General features: G+C 39.8%; 1 protein-coding gene across 3 annotated transcripts in view; it reads right to left on the bottom strand.

Annotated features, from left to right (window-relative positions):
• The window catches only part of TMEM45A (transmembrane protein 45A), an 89,986-nt gene that overhangs the window by 13,627 nt on the left and 54,173 nt on the right, over positions 1–22,186 (bottom strand). For all 3 annotated transcript variants that reach the window (XM_060099815.1, XM_060099816.1, XM_060099814.1), the window contains exons 2-5: positions 17,335–17,526; positions 15,629–15,841; positions 14,112–14,296; positions 769–914 (exon numbers count right to left, since the gene is read on the bottom strand). In XM_060099815.1, the coding sequence (XP_059955798.1) occupies positions 769–914; positions 14,112–14,296; positions 15,629–15,841; positions 17,335–17,524 (734 nt within the window). In that variant the 5' untranslated portion in view covers positions 17,525–17,526. The remainder of the gene's footprint in view (positions 1–768; positions 915–14,111; positions 14,297–15,628; positions 15,842–17,334; positions 17,527–22,186) is intronic.

The raw sequence follows: 22,186 nt of genomic DNA, 5'->3' as shown, positions 1-22,186 counted from the left end.
CACCAAGCTTGGGAAGTGCTATAACTGATGTAAACATGGGCAAATGGCACGTTCACTGCAGGTGTGGGGAGGACCATTTGGATAAGAAAACAGCATATGCAAAGACACGGAGGCACAGAAGAGTGTGCTGAAGGGTAATGCATAGGTTAGGAGCACAGCAGAGACACTTTTTATCTATTCCAACTTTAAACCAGCATTTATTCTTTTTTTTTTTTTTTTTAGTTTTCTCATTCACTCCATTTTTTCTTTTCTAACATCTTTATTCGAGTATAATTGCTTTACAATGTTGTGTTAGTTTCTGCTGTATAACAAAGTGAATCAGCTATACGTATACAGATATCCCCATATCCCCTCCCTCTTGCATCTTCCTCCCACCCTCCCTATCCCACCCCTCTAGGTGGTCACAAAGCACTGAGCTGATCTCCCTGTGCTATGCAGCTGTTTACCACTAGCTATCTGCTTTACATTTGGCAGTGTATATATGTCAATGTTACTCCCTCACTTTGCCCCAGCTTACCCTTCCCCCTCCCCGTCTCCTCAAGTCCATTCTCTATGTGTGCATCTATATTCCTGTCCTGCCCCTAAAACCAGCATTTATTCTTTTTATTGGAAATGTTTGTGTTTGCAGATAATTTTCTGTTATATTACCCTGTTTTGTGGAATGCTAAGGAATGAAATACCTCTTTGAACTTAAAGTTCAGTAATATCAAGACTTGATGATCATATACCAAAAAATAGAACTTCCATGAACAAAAATCACTAACTTACCAGGTGACAAAGGCATAAATTGCTCCAATGATGATAATGGCTATTGCATAATGCCAACAAAAGCATATGGTGAGAAACATAACGTTGTCATGATCCACTAAATCCCATGCAGGACCTCCACTGGGGGGATAAAGGACAAACCCAATCTGTAATTTAAAACAAAGAACACACATTAAAAAATACCAGCCATATTCCCAAAGATGGTACATTTCAAAATGTTTCATTTCAAGATTAATGGTAACAGATAACTCCCATTACCTGAGATGCTACAGATAAGATATCTGCTACCTGTTTTAGTAATATAGACAGTATCTACTAGATCATACTTTTGGAAAAAATGTTAAGGATTTTACAGATCAATTTTCAAAATAAGAATAGTAATAATCTTTGGGGATTGGTGGACTTTCAGATGATGTGTTAGGTTTCTAAGCTGTGCAGTTTAACTCAGTTATTTCAAAATCAGAGTTAAAAAAAAAAGTTTTAAAATAAAGCCCACGGGTAAGCTGTGCAGTTTAACTCAGTTATTTCAAAATCAGAGTTTAAAAAAAAAGTTTTAAAATAAAGCCCACGGGTAACATTATATTCAATGATAAAGACTGAAAGCTTGTCTCTAAGATCAGGAACAAGACAAGGGTGTCTTATTTTACAAATTCCATTCAACATTGTACTAGAAATTCTAGCCAGAGCAATCAGTCAAGAAAACAGACAAAGAGCATCCAGATTGCAAAGGAAGAAGTAAAACTATATTCACAAATGACATGATCTTATATATACAGAAAATTCTGAAGAATCCACAAAAAAACTATTAGAGCTAATAAATTAATTTAGCACACTTGCAGGATACAAAATCAACAAACATGCAATGAACAATCAAAAAAAATAAGTTAGGAAAACAATTCCACTTAAAATAGCATTGAAAAGAATGAAATACTTAGGAATAAATTTAATCAAGGAGGTTCAAGACTTGTACCTTGCAAACTACAAAACATTGTTGAAAGTGACCAAAGAAGATCTAAACAAATGGAAGTATATCTCATGTTCATGAACTGGAGCATTTAATATTGTTAAGATGGCAATAAAAAAAACAGACCATGAATCTGATCAAACCTCTAGATCTAACAAGATCGGGCATGTTGAAAAGTGTTAAATGTGATGGTTAATTTCACATGTCAACTTGACTGGGTCATAGGATGTACAGACACTTGGTTAAACATGATTTTGGGGTGTGTTTGTGAGGGTATTTCCAGATGAGATTAGCACTTGAATCTGTAAAAATCTAAGTAAAGCAGATCCTCCTCCACAGTGCGGGTGGGCATCATACAATCCATTGAGGGCTGAAGAGAGCAAAAAGCAGAGGGATGGAGAATTGGCTCTGCCTCACCACTGAGCTGGAACTTTGGTCTTCTCCTGCCTCAAACTAGAACTTGTACCATCAGCTCTCCACTTTCAGGACTGGACCTACAGCACCAGCTTTCCTGGGTCTGTAGCCTGCAGGTGGCAGATCATGGGACTTCTCAGCCTCCACAATTATGGGAACCAATTCCTTAAAATAAATCTCTCTCTCTCTTTCCTCTCTCTATAGATATAGATATATTATAGATATAGATACAATTATATATTATATATAAAAAATATATATGTATATATTTGGTTCTGTTTCTCTGGAGAACCCTGACCAATACACTGGATGATAAATTGGTAAATACCACTACTTTTGTATATATTTAAGATTTACCATAATAAAAGTTTTTTAAAATTCCTTTTTCATAGGCACATTAAAAAAAGAGAGAGAGAGAGAGAGATGGCAATAACACCCAAAGCAATCTACTGATTCAGTATGATCCCTATCAAAATCCCAGTAGTCTTTTTTGCAGAAATAGAAAGCTGATCCTAAAATTTATATGGAATTACAAGGGACCCAGAATAGCCAAAACAACCTTGAAAAAGAAAAGCAAAGTTGTAAGACTTACACTTACTGATTTCAAAACTTAACACAACAACTACAGTAATCAAAACATTGTGGTACTAACATAATGGTAGACATACAGATCAATGAAATGGAATTGAGAGTCCAGAAATAAGCCCATACACCTGTAGTAAATTGGTTTTTGAAAAGGGTGCCAAGGCCATTCAATGGGGAAACTAAAGTCTCTTCAACAAATGGTGCTGGGAAAACTGGATATCCACATGCAAAAAAAAAAAACAAGAATTTGGACCCTTACATTACACCACATACAAAAATTAACACAAAATGGATCAAAACCTAAACATGAGAACTAAAATCCTAACTCTTAGAAGAAAACTAAGGAAAAACCTTCATGACCTGGGATTTAGTGCTGATTTCTTATACATGACACCAAAAACACATTAAAATTAAAAGCTTTTGTGGGGGCTTCCCTGGTGGCGCAGTGGTTAAGAATCCACCTGCCAACACAGGGGACACGGGTTCGAGCCCTGGTACAGGAAGATCCCACATGCCACAAAGCAACTAAGCCCGTGTGCCATAACTACTGAGCCTGCACTCTAGAGCCTGCATGCCACAACTACTGAGCCCACATGCCATAACTAATGAAGCCCTTGTGCCTAGAGCCCGTGCTCCACAACAAGAGAAGCCACCGCAATGAGAAGCCCACACACCACAACGAAGAGTAGCCCCTGCTCACCACAACTATAGAAAGCCCGTGCACAGCAATGAAGACCTGACACAGCCATAAATAAATAAATAAATAAAAACAAAGCTCAGCTATTAAAAAAAAAAAAAGCTTTTGTGCATCAAAGGACACTATCAGGAAAATGAAAAGACAATCACAGCATAGGAGAAAATCACTGCAAATCATATATCTGGTAAGGAATTGATATCAAGAATATATAAAGAACTCCTAAATCTCAACAAAAAGCCAAAAAAATTTTAATGGGCAAAGGACTAGAAGACTCATTTCCCAAAAGAAGGTGTACAAATGGTTGATAAGCTCAAGAAAAAATTATGAACATCATTAGTTATTAGAGAAATGCAAATCAAAACCACTATGAGATACAACTTCACACCTCCTAGGATGGTAATAATAATAATAAGTAACAAGTGTTGGTAAGGATACAGTGAAATTGGAATCGTTATACATTGCTGGTGAGAATGTAAAATGGTACAGCTATGTGGAAAACAATTTGATAGTGTCTCAAAAGTTAAATATAGAATTATCACATGACTTGGCAATTTCATTCTAGGTACTATACATACCCAAAATAATTGAAAGCAGGTATTCAAACAAAAACTTCTACACAAATGTTCATAGCAGCATTATTCACAAGAGCCAAAAGTTAAAAACAATCCAAATGTCCATCAGCTGATGATGAATAAGCACCATGTGGTATTTCCATACAACAGAATATTATTCAGCCATAAAAAGTGACATATTAATATATAATACAACATGGATGAACCTTGAAAACATTATGTTAGAGAAAGAAACTAGACACAAAAGGTAACATATTGCATGATTCTGTTTACATGAAATATCCAGAATAGGTAAATCCATAGCAACAGAAAGCAGAGTGGTAACCAGGGATTGGGAGGAGAGGAAAAGGAAATAACTGGTTAATGGATCCGTGGTTTCCTTTTGGGGTGATGAAAATGTTTTAGAACTAAATAGAGGTGATAGTTGCACAACACTGTGAATGTACTAAACGCTGCTGAATTATACACTTTAAAATGCATAAAATGTTGCCAGAGAGGAGAGAGGTGGGGGGGATGAGAGAAATCAGTGAGGGAGATTAAGAGGTACAAGCTTCCAGTCACAAAATAAATGAGTCACAGGTATGAAATGTACAGTGTTGGGAATAGTCAATAATTATGTAATAGCTTTGTATGGTGACAGATGGCAACTAGAGTATTGTGGTGATCATTTTGAAATGTATAGAAATATCAAATCACTATGTTGTGCATGAGGAAATAACAATTAAAATTTTTATTTTTATTTTTCAATTATACTTCAGAAACAAACAAACAAACTCTTAGAAAAAGAGATCAGATTTGTGGTACCAGAAGTGGAAGGTGGGAGGAAGAGGTATTGGATAAAGGTACTCAAAAGGTACAAACTTCTAGTTATACAATAAATAATACAATATACAATATGATCAACAGAATTAACACTGCTATATGTTATATATGAAAGTTAGAGTAAATTCTAAGATTTCTTATCACAGGAAAAAGAATGTTTTTCTTTGTCTTTAATTTTGTTTCCACATGAGATGACGGATGTTCACTAAACTTATTTGGGTAATCATTTCATTAGGTAAGTGAAATCATTATGCTGTACACTGTAAATTTATACAGGGCTGTACATCAATTATTCCTTAATAAAACTGGAAAAGTGAGGGAGGGAGGGAGGGAGGAAGGAAGGAAGGTTAATTCTATGTTATATGAATTTTACTCCAATAAAAAATTAAGATACATAGATGATAGGTAGATAGAGGAACAGATGTCAGGTTTCAAGATCCAAATGAAATACAAAACCAAGATAATTACATGGGTAACTGTACAAATGTCTATCATATTAGCTAACTCTGTGTCAGTTACAGTGCTTAGGAGGTTTCCTTACTATGGCCCTTCAATAATGTGGTCTTTTTTTTTTTTTTTTTTTTTAAGGCTGCGTTGGGTCTTCATTGCTGCGTTCAGGCTTTCTCCAGTTGCGGTGAGCAGGGGCTACTCTTCATTGAGGTGTGCCAGCTTCTCACTGTGGTGCCTTCTCTCATGGTGGAGCACGGGCTCTAGGCACGCAGGCTTCAGTAGTTGTGGCTCGTGGGCTCTAGAGCGCAGGCTCAGTAGTTGTGGCGCACGGGCTTAGTTGCTCCGTGGCATGTAGGATCATCCCGGACCAGGGCTTGAACCCGTGTCCCCTGCATTGGCAGGTGGATTCTTAACCACTGCACCACCAGGGAAGTCCCCAACAATGTGCTATTATCCCAAGTTAATGTATTGTTATCCTCTTTAACCAGATGAGAAAATTGGGTGGTTTAGTGATTTGCTCCTGATCATACATCTAATAAATGAAATCTTACAGGGGGAAAAAAAGGACTTTGTTTATAATATTGAGTGAAACCATTTCTGTTTGAAATTTCAAGTAATGTGAATAAATCGGGGAAAGCTAAGATTTGTGCCTTAAGCACTTGTTCCTGTTTCCCATTTTATTTTTATTTTATTTTATTATTTTTTTTGTGGTATGCGGGCCTCTCACTGTTGTGGCCTCCCCCGTTGCGGAGCACAGGCTCCGGACGCGCAGGCTCCGGACGCGCAGGCTCAGCGGCCATGGCTCACGGGCCCAGCCGCTCCGCGGCATATGGGATCCTCCCAGACCGGGGCACGAACCCGTATCCCCTGCATCGGCAGGCGGACTCTCAACCACTTGCGCCACCAGGGAGGCCCCTGTTTCCCATTTTAAAGGATTCCCTTTAGTTGGAAGGAGAACGGCCATTTGTACCACTTGGTAGATGTACTGCCATGTGTCAGGCACTTTAACCACACTCATGCACATAAACTTCACAGTAATTCTCATTCTCACAACAACCCCAGGAAGAAGGTATCATTATCCCCATAGTACAGAGGGTAAAACTGGAACTCAGAGACTTCAGTAACTTCCCCAACATTGCAAAATGGCCAAATGACTAAGACAGGGTTCCAAACCAGGAGCGTCTGGCTGCAAAACTCTGTGTGTTCTTTCTTCTACCTCACACTCTCTTTCATCATTTAGCCTTTCTCAGTGGAGCAGTATGAAGGACAGTGGCCAGGACAACAGAGTCCATGTGAGTCATCTCAGCAGTTCTGATACGGTTTGAACAATCAGTACTGAGATGGTAGTTGGTCCCATGAAGACAAGGTACTGTCTTACCCTTAAAACACAGATTAGAGACTGGCAGACCCTGGGCCACATCTGCATCACAGACATGCTTTGCCTGGCCTGCACACTTTTTAAAATAATTTGCATTAGTCTTCAACATTTAAAAAATTAGGGAACTTCACACAAAAGTCTGCAGTCTCAGCTTATTTCTAAAAATAGAAATATTTCTATTTTATTTTCCAAAGCATGAGCCACAACATGTGCTCTCCATCGATTCATCATTCAGGTTGGTAGTTGCCTGACCAAGTGGAGCAATCCAGAGGTCTTTATTTTTACTCTAGTGCGATGCATTTTTATTTATTAACCAATGTCACATTCATAAATTTTTCCAAAATATCATGAGTTGAGGGGGCTTCCCTGGTGGCGCAATGGTTGAGAGTCTGCCTGCCGATGCAGGGGACACGGGTTCGTGCCCCGGTCCGGGAAGATCCCACATGCCGTGGAGCAGCTGGGCCCGTGAGCCATGGTCGCTGAGCCTGCGCGTCCGGAGCCTGTGCTCCGCAACGGGGGAGGCCACAACAGTGAGAGGCCCGCGTACAGCAAAAAAAAAAAAAAAAAAAATCATCAGTTGAAATTAGCAAGGTACTGTGTAATAACTCCTTCCTGCCCTCCTCTACATCCCAGGAGACAGAATCCCTTTGTTGTCTCTATTTTAGAGATAAGAAAACTAAGTAACACAGGAGCCTGCCCTTCCATCTCCAAACAGTTACAAAAGTATTTGCGTCATTGCTGCTGTGCCTCACCCACCAAGAGCTGGGGATTCTGAATTAGGACATGGTAACATTCTAAAGGGATGAGGAGTTAACACCACTGGCAAAAGATAGATCCCTCATCAGATTAGAGATCTGAACCTACAGTATCCAGAAACTCCACCCAGCTAGTTTGCCTGCTGTTTGGACATATCCGTGTTTTGCAATGCCCCTTTATATACTGTTAGGAAAGCTCACTGTGGAGACCACAGTGACCAGAGCCCAGGTCTCTGCAGGGCCTGTAAGAAAGCGAGACTTGCTGGCTCCTCTGTGCTCACTGTTTGGAAAAGACAAGAAGGAAACTGACAAGTTTCCTACAAGAAGTCATGTAGTCAATTCTCAGTTCAAGGGGCCCAGCCATTTTAGCTAGGGTGTCAGGACCATGAGAATCTGCCTCTCATGTCCTCCTCTCTCATCAATTCAGGGAGGATGACAGAGAAATTCTGGGTCAAGAAAGGGCCTTTTAGGGAGGTTGAGTTTAATGCACAATGGACTAGCTCTCCAGTTCCCACCTATCAGTGTCACCTATGTTCCTTCAATGCCGTCCACACCACCCATCTACCCCTGCTTGGGGAGAGATTTGCTCCAGATCCCAGAGGGAAGACTTAGCAGTTGTTGTGGGTTAAATGGTGCCCTCTAAAAGGGCATGTTGAAACCCTAACCCCAGATACCTGTGAATGTGACCTCATTTGGAAATAAGTTATTTGTAGATGTCATCCAGATGAGATGAGGTCATATTGGATCAGAACTGGCCCTGAATCTAATGATGGGTGTCCTTATAAGAAGTCCATATGAAGACACAGGTGCACAGAAACACACAGGTGTGACTATGGAGGCAGAGATTGGAGTCATGCTGCCAAGTCAAGGATTGCTGGCAACTGACTAGGAGGGTAGCATGGGACAAATTCTCCCTTTGGGCCCCCAAGACAGAATCAACCTGCTGCCACCTTGATTCTTAGTTCCATCGCCCAGAACAGTGAAGCATAAATTTCCATTGTTTTAAGTCTTCCTGCTTGTGGGAATTTGTGACTGCAGCCCTAGGACACTAATACAGGAAGGAGCTAAGGCTGAAATAAGCAGAAGAGTATCAACTGTCCTAAAGCTCAAGCCTGGACACACTGGTGACTCTTATCCATCTTTCAAACCCCAACTCAAGTTTACCTTCTTCTGGAAGTTTTCTCAACCCTCTTCCTATGGAATTAATATCTCCTCAAGGCATGAGGTATTTTCAGGTTGGAATATTTCATTCGAGCAACAGTCTCATGAGACATCATTTCTATTTTTTATTTGAGGAATCTTAAGCACACAGAATAGCTAGTCTATGGTCATGTGATTAATATGGTAGATCCAGAATTCAGACCCAGGTCTGCCTGACCTGGAGGCTCACAGACTTCTCCCTCCATGCCATAGTCACAACTCTTTTTCAGAGCTTCCAAAATGAAATCTCTCAGTCATCATCAATTTTACCAAAGTATTTACTGTTTTACACCAGGAAAAGAGAAACCTTGAGCACCCTCTACTGCTAATCTCACTGGGATCCTCAGAGCCTAATATACTGAACGCTAAATATTTCACTGAAGGCCACTGTGAAGCCTGTGAACAGAGTTAACAGATGTGATTATACTGAAAGCCATAGAAACGTTTGGAAAGTCACTTCAGGCTAAACCCAAGTAAATTAGGAAAGCTGAAAATTAAGGCCAGATAATGCCACAACCCATTAAATTTTCCTTTAAATGTAAAAGTTAGTCACTATTCTTTCATCTGCTGTCCTAATTTCCTTCCTAATATAAAATTCCAAGAAAAAAAGGTCTGAAAAAGAATTTTTTTCTTGCTATATCTTATATGTCACTCCTGAACATCTGTTTTTGACTAGTTTAAGCTTCATTAGTATCACATTTAAAATGTAAATAATTATCTTCTCTAATAGGCATCCAGCCAGGGCCCATTACCTATAGGCTAGTTTGACTTTCCTAGTGTTTTCTTTCTTATTTTCTAGTCACTTATTTCAACACTATAAGCCTAAGCAAGTGTTTGATCTACCATATCAGACCTCAGACCACTGCTGCTTAGTTGGGTCTTTTTGTCATTTTCAAATGAACTTTTATAGTTCTTAAAGATAAGACAAGGCTGGGTTTTAGTTTGGGCTTAGAGATCTGGGGATCATGGGAGTTGCTGGTGCAGTTAGTGGAGCTGGGAGGTACAGCTGAAGCAATTGTCCAACGTCTTGAGAAGCAAAGGCAGCAGGTGTGTCTTCCTCATTTCCTGATTCTCTCTGCACTATGGCTCTGACAACGAAGGGTGGGAATTTGGGAATGACAAAGCGCAAAAGTGAGCTTTAGAAATATTGTCCCACACACAGTCTCAGAAAACATGATTCATGGAATAAATGGACCCAAGGGATTTTTTTTTCTTTTTTAAATTGCATCATAGTTAGGTTTTTGAGAAAATATATTTGGCTGTAATGTGGTTTAGGAAAGAAAACATTTTTATAGGTTGGGAGGGAAATTCCCTCCAGGTTTGTCTATTACCTAATTATTTATAGATGAGTTATTTTAAAAATGGCCACTGTGAGCATTTGCCTCATTCAGTTCACCTCTCCATACTTATGGTTCCAAGAATTTAGGTGTACCTTTTCTCTAATATGTCTATATACTGTTTAAGTGCTAGTATTGTGCTTAATATTAACCATGTATGGAGAAGTAGCGAGAGAAAAAAATATGGTGAAAAGGAAATCACAATGTAATAGTATTAGCTTGAGATGGAGTTTGGGGCATAAACATTCATAGCAACAAAACATGGAAGCATAATAAATTCACCTAAGTCCCTGAAACATTTTTGTTTCAGAGGAATCTAACAGGGAGGGGGCGGGGGAGGAGATGTACTATGGCTAAAGCTTCATTTCCTGCCAGTGTGTGTGTTTGCATTGGTATGAAATATTCATTTTCCTTTAAGTCCCAAATGTTACTTAGTCTGGCTGTCAGGTAAAGAAAGATACTAGTCTAGACATAATCATGGCTGGAAAATTTTAAAAATAATCTCAGATTTATGCCCCAAGACTTTAACCTCATATCTCTTCCTTAGAAAAGCTCCTGGGGAAATGTGAAAAGATTATTTCTCTGCCAAAAGGAACAAAATTAAGCCAACCTATTCTCAGTTGTGACAGCCCACAGCTTCCTCCCTCAGATATTTAATTAATCATTAATTATTAATGGAACTCAAATTAGTTTCATTAATTCTGCTCTTACCTTTATTATTCTTTTCTTCAACTCTCTTTGGGTTTCCCCTTTTATCTTTTTTTAAAATAAATTTATTTATTAGTTATTCTTGGCTGCATTGGTTCTTTGTTGCTGCACACGGCTTTCTCTAGTTGCAGTGCACGGGCTTCTCTTTGCAGTGGCTACTCTTGTTGCGGAGCTCGGGCTCTAGGTGCGTGGGCTTCAGTAGTTGCGGCTCATGGGCTCTAGAATGCAGGCTCAGTAGTTGTGGCGCACGGGCTTAGTTGCTCCGTGGCATGTGGGACCTTCCCAGATCAGGGCTCGAATCCATGTCCCCTATATTTGCAGGCAGTTTCTTAACCACTGCACCACTGGGGAAGCCCTCCCCTTTTTTCCTACTTTCTAACTTCTTTATTTGAATATTTAGCTGTTTAAGAAACTCGATTTAGTAAATATATGTAGAATCTTCAACACAGCAAAGACAGAATATACTTTCTTTTCAAATACATGGAACATTTACTACCACTGACATTGGGCTATGTCCCAAAGGAAGTCCCAACACATTTCAAAGAGAACACATACAAAGCAATTGAATTGAAAATAAATAATAAAAAGAAAAAATATTTTTGGAAACTGAAAAGTGCACTCCTAAATAACTCATAAATTAAAAAGGAAAGCACATAGAAAATGCAACATTCAAAATTGCCCAAGAGAATAAAGACACAGACCTACTAGGGAATGGACTTGAGGATACGGGGAGGGAGAAGGGTAAGCTGTGACAAATGAGAGAGTGGCATGGACATATATACACTACCAAATGTAAAATAGATAGCTAGTGGGAAGCAGCCACATGGCACAGGGAGATCAGCTCGGTGCTTTGTGACCACCTAGAGGGGTGGGATAGGGAGGGGGGAGGGAGGGAGACGCAAGAAGGAAGAGATATGGGGACATATGTATATGTATAACTGATTCACTTTGCTATAAAGCAGAAACTAACACACCATTGTAAAGCAATTATACTCCAATAAAGATGTTAAAAAAAAAATTGCCCAAGAGTGAAAGCTACCACACACCAAATCTCACGGGTGGTAGCTACAGTAGTGTACAGAAGAAATTCTATAGCCTTAGGTGTATTTATTTAAAAACAAGGAAAACTGAAAATAAGTGAACATTCAACTCAGAAAACTAGAAGGGGAGAAGCAGAATACAGCCTCATGACATTAAAGAAAAAATTGAAAATAAGGAGAAATCGACAAATCCATAACTGTAAGATAAAATTTTAACAGACCTCTATCAGAAAGTGAAAGATCAAATGGATGGAAAGCAATTACGAGTAGAGAATATGTAAACATATAACTAAAAAGAGTTCCAAGAACCTGGTTTTATCCCCATATCAAGAGGAACCCTTCGGGCTTCCCTGGTGGCGCAGTGGTTGAGAGTCCGTCTGCCGATGCAGGGGACATGGGTTCGTGCCCCGGTCCGGGAAGATCCCGCATGCCGCGGAGTGGCTGGGCCCATGAGCCATGGCCGCTGGGCCTGTGCGTCTGAAGCCTGTGCTCCACAACAGGAGAGGCCACAACAGTGAGAGGCCCACGTACCGCAAAAAAAAAAAAAAAAAAAAAAAGGAGGAAACCTTCAATTTCCTTTTAGCTCCCCTGGAGCCAAAGAACCAACTGCCATGTCTACCCTAGACCTGGAGCCCGCAGGCCTGCAGCCCAGCTCTACTCTGGCTATGCATTTCTATTCTGTGTCTGGCCCACAGGTGGCTTGCCCTATTTTTGTGTTGTTTAATTGCAACTACATTTTTTTTTTTACTCTCTTACTTTCATTTACTTTTCTCTTCTTTTGATTTCTTTTTTATTTTATAGGTATTTTTGATAGTTTATGTGTCATTGCTATATGTTTGAAGCAGAGGAGATACACTGAAGCACAAACTCACTGTGTCATCTTGACCGGAAGTTATCACTTTAAAATTTTTTTTAATTTATTTTTAGTTTTGAATCAGCAATATATGTACATAGCAAAACATTCCAATCAAGAGATACAGAATGCATAATCATGTTTTACATGCCATTCTATTTCACTTCCCAACAGATGATAAATAATCTCACAGAACAACTTCTGTATACCAGCCGGTTATATTCACCGATTATCAATCTGATCACATGATAAGGTATTTGTTATTTTTTCTATATCATTTTTCCTTCAAAATAAGCCCTGGGCTTCACTGGTGGCGCAGTGGTTGAGAATCTGCCTGCCAATGCAGGGGACACGGGTTCGAGCCCTGGTCTGGGAAGATCCCACATGCTGCGGAGCAACTGGGCACGTGAGCCACAACTACTGAGCCTGCGCGTCTGGAGCCTGTGCTCCGCAACAAGAGAGGCCGCGACAGTGAGAGGCCCGCGCACCGCGATGAATAGTGGCCCCCACTCGCCACAACTGGAGAAAGCCCTCGCACAGCAACGAAGACCCAGCACAGCCAAAAATAAATAAATAAATATTTTACAAAATAAAAATAAAAATAAGCCCTTAATCTAGTCCCCTCTTTACTAGCCTCTGCTCCAACAGCCTTTCTAGTCCCCCATAAGCTTAAATATCACATCTTTCCTAGCCATGATGCTTTGACCATGATGTTTCTCTTCCTCTTGCCTACCAGTGCTTTCTTACCACTCCTCGCTGAAATGCAAATCCTTGGAATAACCTCCTCATCCCAAATCCCTGCACTTTACTGACTAAAAATCTCTAAGAAATCTTCCCTGATTAAACCACATTCACCTTTCATCCCAGACTTTCTTTACATCTATATATGTATGTTGAATTATGATTTATCAGTCTCTATAAAGTATATGTTCACTGATTGGAATACATGTTTTCAACACTCCAACGTTAGGGAGTCAACAGTAAAATGGAAAGTGCCTGGGATTTGGAGTCAGACAAACCCACATTTAGGTGCTAGCTCCATTACTGTGTGATCCTGGGAAAGTAACTCGGTCTCTCTGAGTCTTCTTTGTCAGTAAATTGGGGATGATAATACCTAACGTCCAAGTCATCATGAGGACAAAATGAAACAATGTGCGTGTAAAAGTCCCATACAGTGGCCGGCACATAGTTGTTTCTCAATACATAATAATTTCCTCCCTTTCCTGCCTTCCATATGTTTCTTGAACTTATCACCCATTAGGCTTTAAGCTGCTTTAGCATCAGGAACTGCTTCCAGCTAAAAGCACTGGCTCAGAGTTCCTACAAAATGGATACTCAGGTGTATGATGAAAATGTACACACCCAACCTCCTTCCCTGCTGCTCTATCACTGCTCCCACCAGGGCCACTGGGCCGCTCAAAGAAACATCACCTCTCAAAGGTCCACATTCTCACTACCAGCAGCACATCAGAAGGAAGTCTCGGGGTTCTAGAGCAAAACACCCACCAATCAAAGAGAGAAGGTTATCAGTGGAGACACCAGGTACATTAATTGGAGGCCCAACTCACCTGCCAGAACCAGCTTCCCTGAAGTAGGAAAAAGCTTATCCGCAGAAGTTCCACAGTTATATTGGTCAGTATGAAGAGCTCCAAGAAGGCAATCAGGCCTGTCAAAAAGATGACCAAGACCAGAAGCTTGTGCACAAAGATGTCCAGCATTTCCCGACCATGAGTGTGATTGTAGAAGACAAAACCTGATATAGGGAGAAAAAATAGTTTGTCTTTTTCAATGAAACTACCTACTGTTTCTCTCTCTCTCTCTCCCTCTCGACACACAACTTTACAAACACACACATTTCTTTGTCCGAAATATCAGGTGCCCACTGCTTCCCACAATAATGGAAACCTCTACCATTTTTGGAGTCACCAGTACCTCTTTAGGATGGAATCTTTGAAATCTCCTTTTCCCTTCCCCAACCTTTATTCTCTCCTCCAATATGTCATGACATTTTCAACCAACTATATTTCATAGCACCTTTTATGCAAAAGGATGAATAATAAGCATGATAAGGATAGGGCAGCAGGAGTCAGGGTGAATAGGCAGAGGAATGAGACAAAGCCTCGCCTTAAGGAATTCAGTCCACTGGAGGCAGCAGATATACACACAAATCATAAAAGTGCACGTTGATGGGTATGACAAGATTCTCTGGAAGCTCCCAAGAAGTAGTAGCTAGCTACATTTTTTTAATCCCATGGACAGATTCCGGCTTCAGCTTCATTCTTTTCATTTGGATGAGGAGGAAAGGATGTTCATTCAAAATATGGTAACATCCTGAGATAATGAGAATCATCCTTAGTTGCTGGTGCCCAGCTTTTATCTAGCTCTTGTTTTCAAAGAGCGTTTGGCAAAAGCTCTTACCTTTAGACATGGGAGGCAAGGTGGATGTTAGGAAATGACTGCCTCCTGATAACTGGGGGCTTTTTCAGTTCTATGATCAATCTATCCTTTCCATATGAAATAAATGAAAAGAAATCATTAAATACTTGTTTTCAGTGTTTCCTCATACAGTAACAGGGAGGCCAACTGAACAAAAAAAGGTTAGGACCTCATTTTTCTGTGACTGAATTTTTTGGACCCTGCTTATCATGTAATGGTGGAGTTTTACTGTATCAATATTAAAAAGGCTAGTTTGTAGGCATGGAAGCTATTCTGCTGTGAGTGGTCTCCTCGTTTGAGGATATATATGCTTCACTACTCTGAGCTCAGTTTCACATGTTAAAGATGGAAATAATGATAATCTCCAGGATAAACCAGAGATAAATAGCCATGGTAGGTGGTTCTTTAAGACAGATGTGAAATGTGAATAAAACACATTGAATGATTATGCTTGTCTAGCTGTACTAAATGAGTCAGTAGGGAAGGAGAAACTTGGGCATCCTGTCTAGGACATCTCAATAGCTCACTATGGCCCAAACAGATGGTCCTGTGGATCAAGGCTGCACCAAGACACTAAAGGAGTATTATTGTAAAGGGCTAGATAAATGTCCAACAATAGTGAAAGGTATATGAAAATACTCATACTTACCCTCCACAAATAAGGCATTTGCTAACATTAACTTGGTAAAGGAGGCAGGAAGTGACCTGATGGTGGAACATAAGATGTTTGTCACACCCAGCAGCCCAAAGAAGAAGTACATGGTAAAATGATGCCAGCTCAGGAGCTGGACCCACTGGCCCTCTTTGTAGTCATATAAGGTCAGGTGCGGTCCTCCAGGAATAAACTGTTCTCCAAGCATGCCTACAGAGGGACATATCACACTTTAAGCAATCTTTCCATAACTTTATTGAGAAAGCAGGAAGATGCAGAAGGATCAGCCTACTGCTTAGTCCAATATAGTGTCCTTTTATGACATGGATTCATCTTTCGGGGCTGTTCCCTAACAGCTGAGCACTGGTTCTTTAGGCTGGTTTTAGAGCTTCAAATACTGGTTTGGATAATCACTTTTAGTCAAAGATAGCCAATTTAGTCAAACAGCTATTTCAGATCTTCAAAGCTAATGATCTTGGGCCTCCCTGGTGGCGCAGTGGTTGAGAGTCCGCCTGCTGATACAGGCGATACGGGTTCGTGCCCCAGTCCAGGAGGATCCCATATGCCGCGGAGCGGCTGGGCCCGTGAGCCATGGCCGCTGAGCCTGCGCATCCGGAGCCTGTGCTCCGCAACGGGAGAGGCCACAACAGTGAGAGGCCCGCGTACCGCAAAAAAAAAAAAAGCTAATGATCTTAGTTCCACTGAGTTCCCTGATCAGTTCCACTGATGGTCTTAGTTCCTATTTTAATTTAATGACTAGATAAATCCTGAGTAATTTTGGATTTAGATTTGTGAGATTAGTTCTATGGCATCTGATTACTTCCTTCTTACACACTATGTCTTTGGGTAGGGAGTTGTGCTTGGTTCAGGATTAAAATGCTAGAGTTCAGCTTCTCCCCAATTAAGGATAACCGAGAAAGCACAGACAGATACAGCATAGAGTCTAGTCAGTTACACAAACATTTAAGCTTTCTTGAAGATGCTGCTTTATTTATTAATCTATAGAATTTGGCAATGAAATTCCTCTCTTTGTAAATGATTGCTCTGTAGTTGTATGGCCATGGCAAAGACCTATCACCATGAACAAAGCATGAAGAAATCCAAAGGAAAATTAGGAAGTTTTCCCTTTCATAACGGAAAGGCTGGAGTGGAACTTTAAAAACACAGAACATTTTTACAGAATCATAGAGCCAATGGAAAGGCCTTACAATCATCTGGCCCAACCTCCCTCTCTAATTTAGTAATCACACAAAGAGGATGAGTGCAGGAGATAAGTTTTCTTCAGCCTGACCGTCTGGACAGCCTATCAGCAATGATTTATTATTGAAGCCTTCCCATAATCATTTGATTATTTTGGTGTCATTTTGAAAAATGGTTTCCGATAGAGTTTACTCTTTCAGGCATCAGAATAATTGATATAAAATTATTTTAAAGGCTCCAACTACTTCTATAAAGGAAATTCACCTTGAATGGGCAGGCAAGTAAATTGCTATGACTAACTGATTAAGGAATAACCCTTTGTATAAACATGAAGTATCACCTTCTAGTAAATTATATCAGATAGAAATTACAATTAGAATAGGTATTTGGGTATTTTTGAATAAAAATTTTATTTTAGCAATTTCTTGTTTTGATATTGAATCTTCTCTTTGCACGTGAAAATACATCAAAAAGCAGACAGAACACAGAAAAGGATCACTCACCAGTTAAAGCCATTCCAGTTATTATGATTCCCTCCAAAATTTCTACTCGATGGAATAATACTTTGGAATCAAGGTAGGAAATCCGCTTGTGCTTTTTGAAGGCATATTTCAGAATGCACTTTGTTGTCCACCAAATCCCCAAGATAAAGAAGAAGGTTCCAGGGAGAGCATGGCCTTTGAAATTCCCCATGACTACCAAAATAAGAACATATAGAAGATGAAGACATTTCATTTCCAGAATTTAGCCAAAACATCGCTTATTCCAGTAAAGTACACTATCTTCTAATGATGATGGATACACCTCTGAGTCAGAGGATCCAGTATTACTGTCGACAGTGGTAGATCCATTACAATATCAACAATACCAAAAAGAGGAAAAATCCACATTCGTTGAACACTTACCTTGTTCTAGGCACTGTGTCAAGTGTTTTACATGTGATCTCTAATCTAATTTTCACAACATACCCATGAAGGAGGGGTTAAGTCACATTTTCAATTGGGATTCAGGTTTAGAGAAGTGAAATGACTTACCTAAATCTCACAACTATTTTTGAAAAGTTTCATTGTTTTTAACAGAGCTCAAAAGATCTATTAAAAATGATAGTGTGTACTCAACCAACACTTACATTTTAAGCATATTTGAAAGAAAGTAACAGGAAAGTTTTACCTTTATGCTTAAAACTTGAAATTATATGAAATTGCCTACAAAAAATTTTAAGTAGGTAATTTCAAAGTATCAAGCATCAAGTGTGTGGAAGAGACCATTAGTGCTCATCAAGTATCTGTGTACTCTTCCATGCACTTTTCCCAGCCTCTTCTCCATTTGAATCAGAACCACGTTTCTAGTTCTGGCCAATGGACTGTGGCATTTGTCACTTCCAGGCTGAGTCAGTTAAGAGACTATATGGCTCCTTTAACTCTCTTTTCCCATGCTTTGGCAACCTTGGCATGGCATATCGGCAACATAGAAGACAGTCAACTAGCCTACATCAGATTTTTGCAAGAAGCAACCCTTTATTGTGTTAAGTCATTAAAATGTTGAGGTTTAACAGCTTAACTCAGCCTATCCAGAGGGATACCAAGCCAAATCAATTTGAAAATTCTGTTTACACTATTGCTACATGATCGAGCAATAAAAAACAGAAATATCCTCCTTCTTTTTTGGTCAGTGCTATAGAAAACCACTTTTGAATTATATGAGTTTTGAATTATGTGAGCAGCCCTTTCTTCAAACATATTGTACCATCTACAGAATAACAAAAAGAGAGTTCAGAATCATCCCTGTGGATCAGAGTAGGGCAGATGCAGGAGAACTCATGAAAGGGGATTTCAGGGTTCCCGCTGGCCCAGAAGAGTTCTTTATCTCCTTGGGTGGGTACTGGACCTCTCAGTTCAGGGCAGATCCCTCTGAGTTACTTCCACATCCCTCTGACACACTGTGAAGTTTCAAGGGGGAACTATGAAGCTGACTCAAACACTAAAAGTCTCTTAACTCTCCAATTGAGATCCCAAATAGACATTTCAGCACACCCCTGAATCATCCATACCATCCAAGAGACTCTGACTCAATGTATCACACAGTGCTAAGAGCAGCTTCTTACCCTAACTCTGACTCTGTTAGAGGTATGGTTTGGACTATGTCCCTTAAGCTCTCTGAGCCTTGGTTCTTAATTAATAAAGAAAGAGATGGCCTAGATGACACCTGGAGTTCCTTCCTGCTCTAACAGATTCTGTGATTCATTATCTTAACCACCATCTTTATCATAGTGTTACTGAGTCCTCTTATTTGTCTTGGCTTAGACAACCACATGAAATTGAAAAATGCTTCTACATGGGATTGAAAAGTACATCTCAACTGTAAATTTTTTGAACTTTTCTGGAAAAGAATTTTATATGTTCTAAGGAACCTTAAAAATTTTACATTCCTTGGTACAGGAAATCCACTTCCAGGACTTTATCCTAAAGATCTAACCAGAAATACAGGCACCAAATTAGAAACAATATATATGTCTAAAATTAGGAGATAGGGGATATATTTAGTAAAAAAAAAAAAAAAGAACAGGATTTTTTAAAAACTGAGGAGAGGGGACTTTGGATTCAGGTTGACTAGATCTGAATCCCAACTTTACCATTTACCAGCTACATGACTTTGGGAAAGTTATTTAACCTCTCATGCCTTAGTTTCCTCTTCTGTAAAATGAGACAAATTTAAAATTAAAATGAGTTATTCCAAAGCAAATAACCCACAGTATTATTAAACAAGCTCATGTTATCCTCAACCCATCTCAAACTATGAAAGTAAAACAAGAGTAAAACCAGATGAGCAATTCTACTTGGATACCAATTGCAGAAAAGCAAGAAGCACCTATACAATTCACTTAGCAATCATTTGTGTACTGCCTATAACATTTCTCCTGCTGTTGTCTTAGAGTGTTACTAGAATCTTCAGGGGTTATTTAACTCCTTGACTGCAATTAAAGAATAAGCTCCTTGGGCTTCCCTGGTGGCGCAGTGGTTGAGAGTCCGCCTGCCGATGCAGGGGACATGGGTTCGTGCCTCGGTCCTGGAGGATACCACGTGCCGCGGAGTGGCTGGGCCCGTGAGCCATGGCCGCTGAGCCTGCGCGTCTGGAGCCTGTGCTCCGCAACGGGAGAGGCCCGCGTACAGCAAAAAAAAAAAAAAAAAAAAAAAAAAACTACACAAAACAAACAAACAAACAAAAAAAACCTAAAAGGGTCTTTAAAGCCAGATAATAGAGAAACTTAAATGCCAGGTTAATAAGTTTAAACTTTATTCCATGGACAATAAGAAGCAACTGAATGGTTTGAGAAAAAAAAAAAAAGGATATATCAGAGATATGCATCAGACCCCTTAAACCCTTCCACAATATAAGAATCTAATTTCTATTTAAAGATGTCCAGCAAAGGGGACTCCTCCAGCTCCTTCAGTACCTCATTCTGGTGACATTCAAATCTCACTCTCCATTAGCCTTGCCTCATAGCCAACTTGAATCTCTTGGATGTCCCAGGGAAGATCCACATTCATCAGTCTTGACAAACTGCTTCAGCAAAACTGTGACTTCCAAACTCGGTATTCTACTACCCACTCCCTTCCCAGAAGAGAAAGCTATATCACTCTGCTTCAGGGCAGAGGTGCAGGCACCCTGTGGCCTAGACTCACTTACTAAGCAATGTACAGCCAAAATGCAGTGACCACACCTGAATCAATAGTGTTGACACATTCATCTGCATCACACCTTCTAAAGAAGGAGTTGCTGTTATCAAGAGCTCTATCCATAATGATATCTGGATGCCTATCTACAGAGAACAATCTGTAGCCCAGTTCTATCCTTTGGGGGCATGAGGTCAAATCAGAATCATTTTAGCCAGATCCCTATGTGATTCATATGCACATTAAAAACTAGAAACACTAGTCTAGGGCAAAATTTCTCTACAGCGGCACTATTAACATTTCATGCCCATAATTCTTTGTTGTGTGAGACTGGACTGTGCTTTCCAAAATGTTTAGCAACATCCCTGGCCTCTACATACTAGATTATGGCAGCACTCTTCCGCCAGTTGTGACAGTCAAAGATATCTACATATATTGATAAATATCCCCTGAGGGGCTAAATCAGAGCCCCTTCCCAAATAAGAAGTACTGGTTTACAAGACCCTTGGTCAAAACCCCTTAACATAAAAAGATTTTTTTTCCTTTCTCTTGGGAAAAAGAGAAATGTAACAAGTTTAGCTGTTAACTACCGTATCAAAACAAGTCCAAATAGATTATGTGCACCTACTCAAAATGGATTAAAGACCTAAATGCAAGGCCAGACACTGTAAAACTCCTGGAGGAAAACAGAGGCAGAACACTCTATGACATAAATCACAGCAAGATCCTTTTGGACCCACCTCCTAGAGAAATGGAAATAAAAACAAAGATAAACAAATGGGACCTAATGAAACTTAAAAGCTTTTGCACAGCAAAGAAAACCATAAACAAGACCAAAAGCCAACCCTCAGAATGGGAGAAAATATTTGCAAATGAAGCAACTGACAAAGGATTAATCTCTAAAATATACAAGCAGCTTATGCAGCTCAATACCAAAAAAACAAACAACCCAATCCAAAAATGGGCAGAAGACCTTAAGTAGACACTTCTCCAAAGAAGATATACAGATTGCCAACAAACACATGAAAGGATGCTCAACATCACTAATGATGAGAGAAATGAAAATCAAAACTACAATGAGGTATCACCTCACACAGGTCAGAATGGCCATCATCAAAAAATCTACAAACAATAAATGCTGGAGAGGGTGTGGAGAAAAGGGAACCCTCTTGCACTGTTGGTGGGAATGTAAATTGATACAGTCACTACGGAGAACAGTATGGAGGTTCCTTAAAGAACTAAAAGTAGAACTACCATATGACCCAGCAATCCCACTACTGGGCATATACCCTGAGAAAACCATAATTCAAAAAGAGTCATGTACCACAATGTTCATTGCAGCTCTATTTACAATAGCCAGGACATGGAAGCAACCTAAGTGTCCATCAACAGATGAATGGATAAAGAAGATGTGGCACATATATACAATGGAATATTACTCAGCCAAAAAAAGAAACAAAATTGAGTTATTTGTAGTGAGGTGGATGGACCTAGAGTCTTTCATACAGAGTGAAGTAAGTCAGAAATAGAAAAACAAATACCGTATGCTAACACATATATATGGAATCTAAAAAAAAAAAGTGGTCATGAAGAACCTAGGGGCAGGATGGGAATAAAGGTGCAGACCTACTAGAGAACGGACTTGAGGATATGGGGAGGGGGAAGGGGAAGATGGGACAAA

The sequence above is a fragment of the Mesoplodon densirostris genome, chromosome 5 (assembly GCF_025265405.1).
Source record: "Mesoplodon densirostris isolate mMesDen1 chromosome 5, mMesDen1 primary haplotype, whole genome shotgun sequence".
Classification (NCBI taxonomy): domain Eukaryota; kingdom Metazoa; phylum Chordata; class Mammalia; order Artiodactyla; family Ziphiidae; genus Mesoplodon; species Mesoplodon densirostris.
Note: the sequence above shows the minus strand (reverse complement) of the source record. Positions and strands in the feature narration are given on the sequence as shown.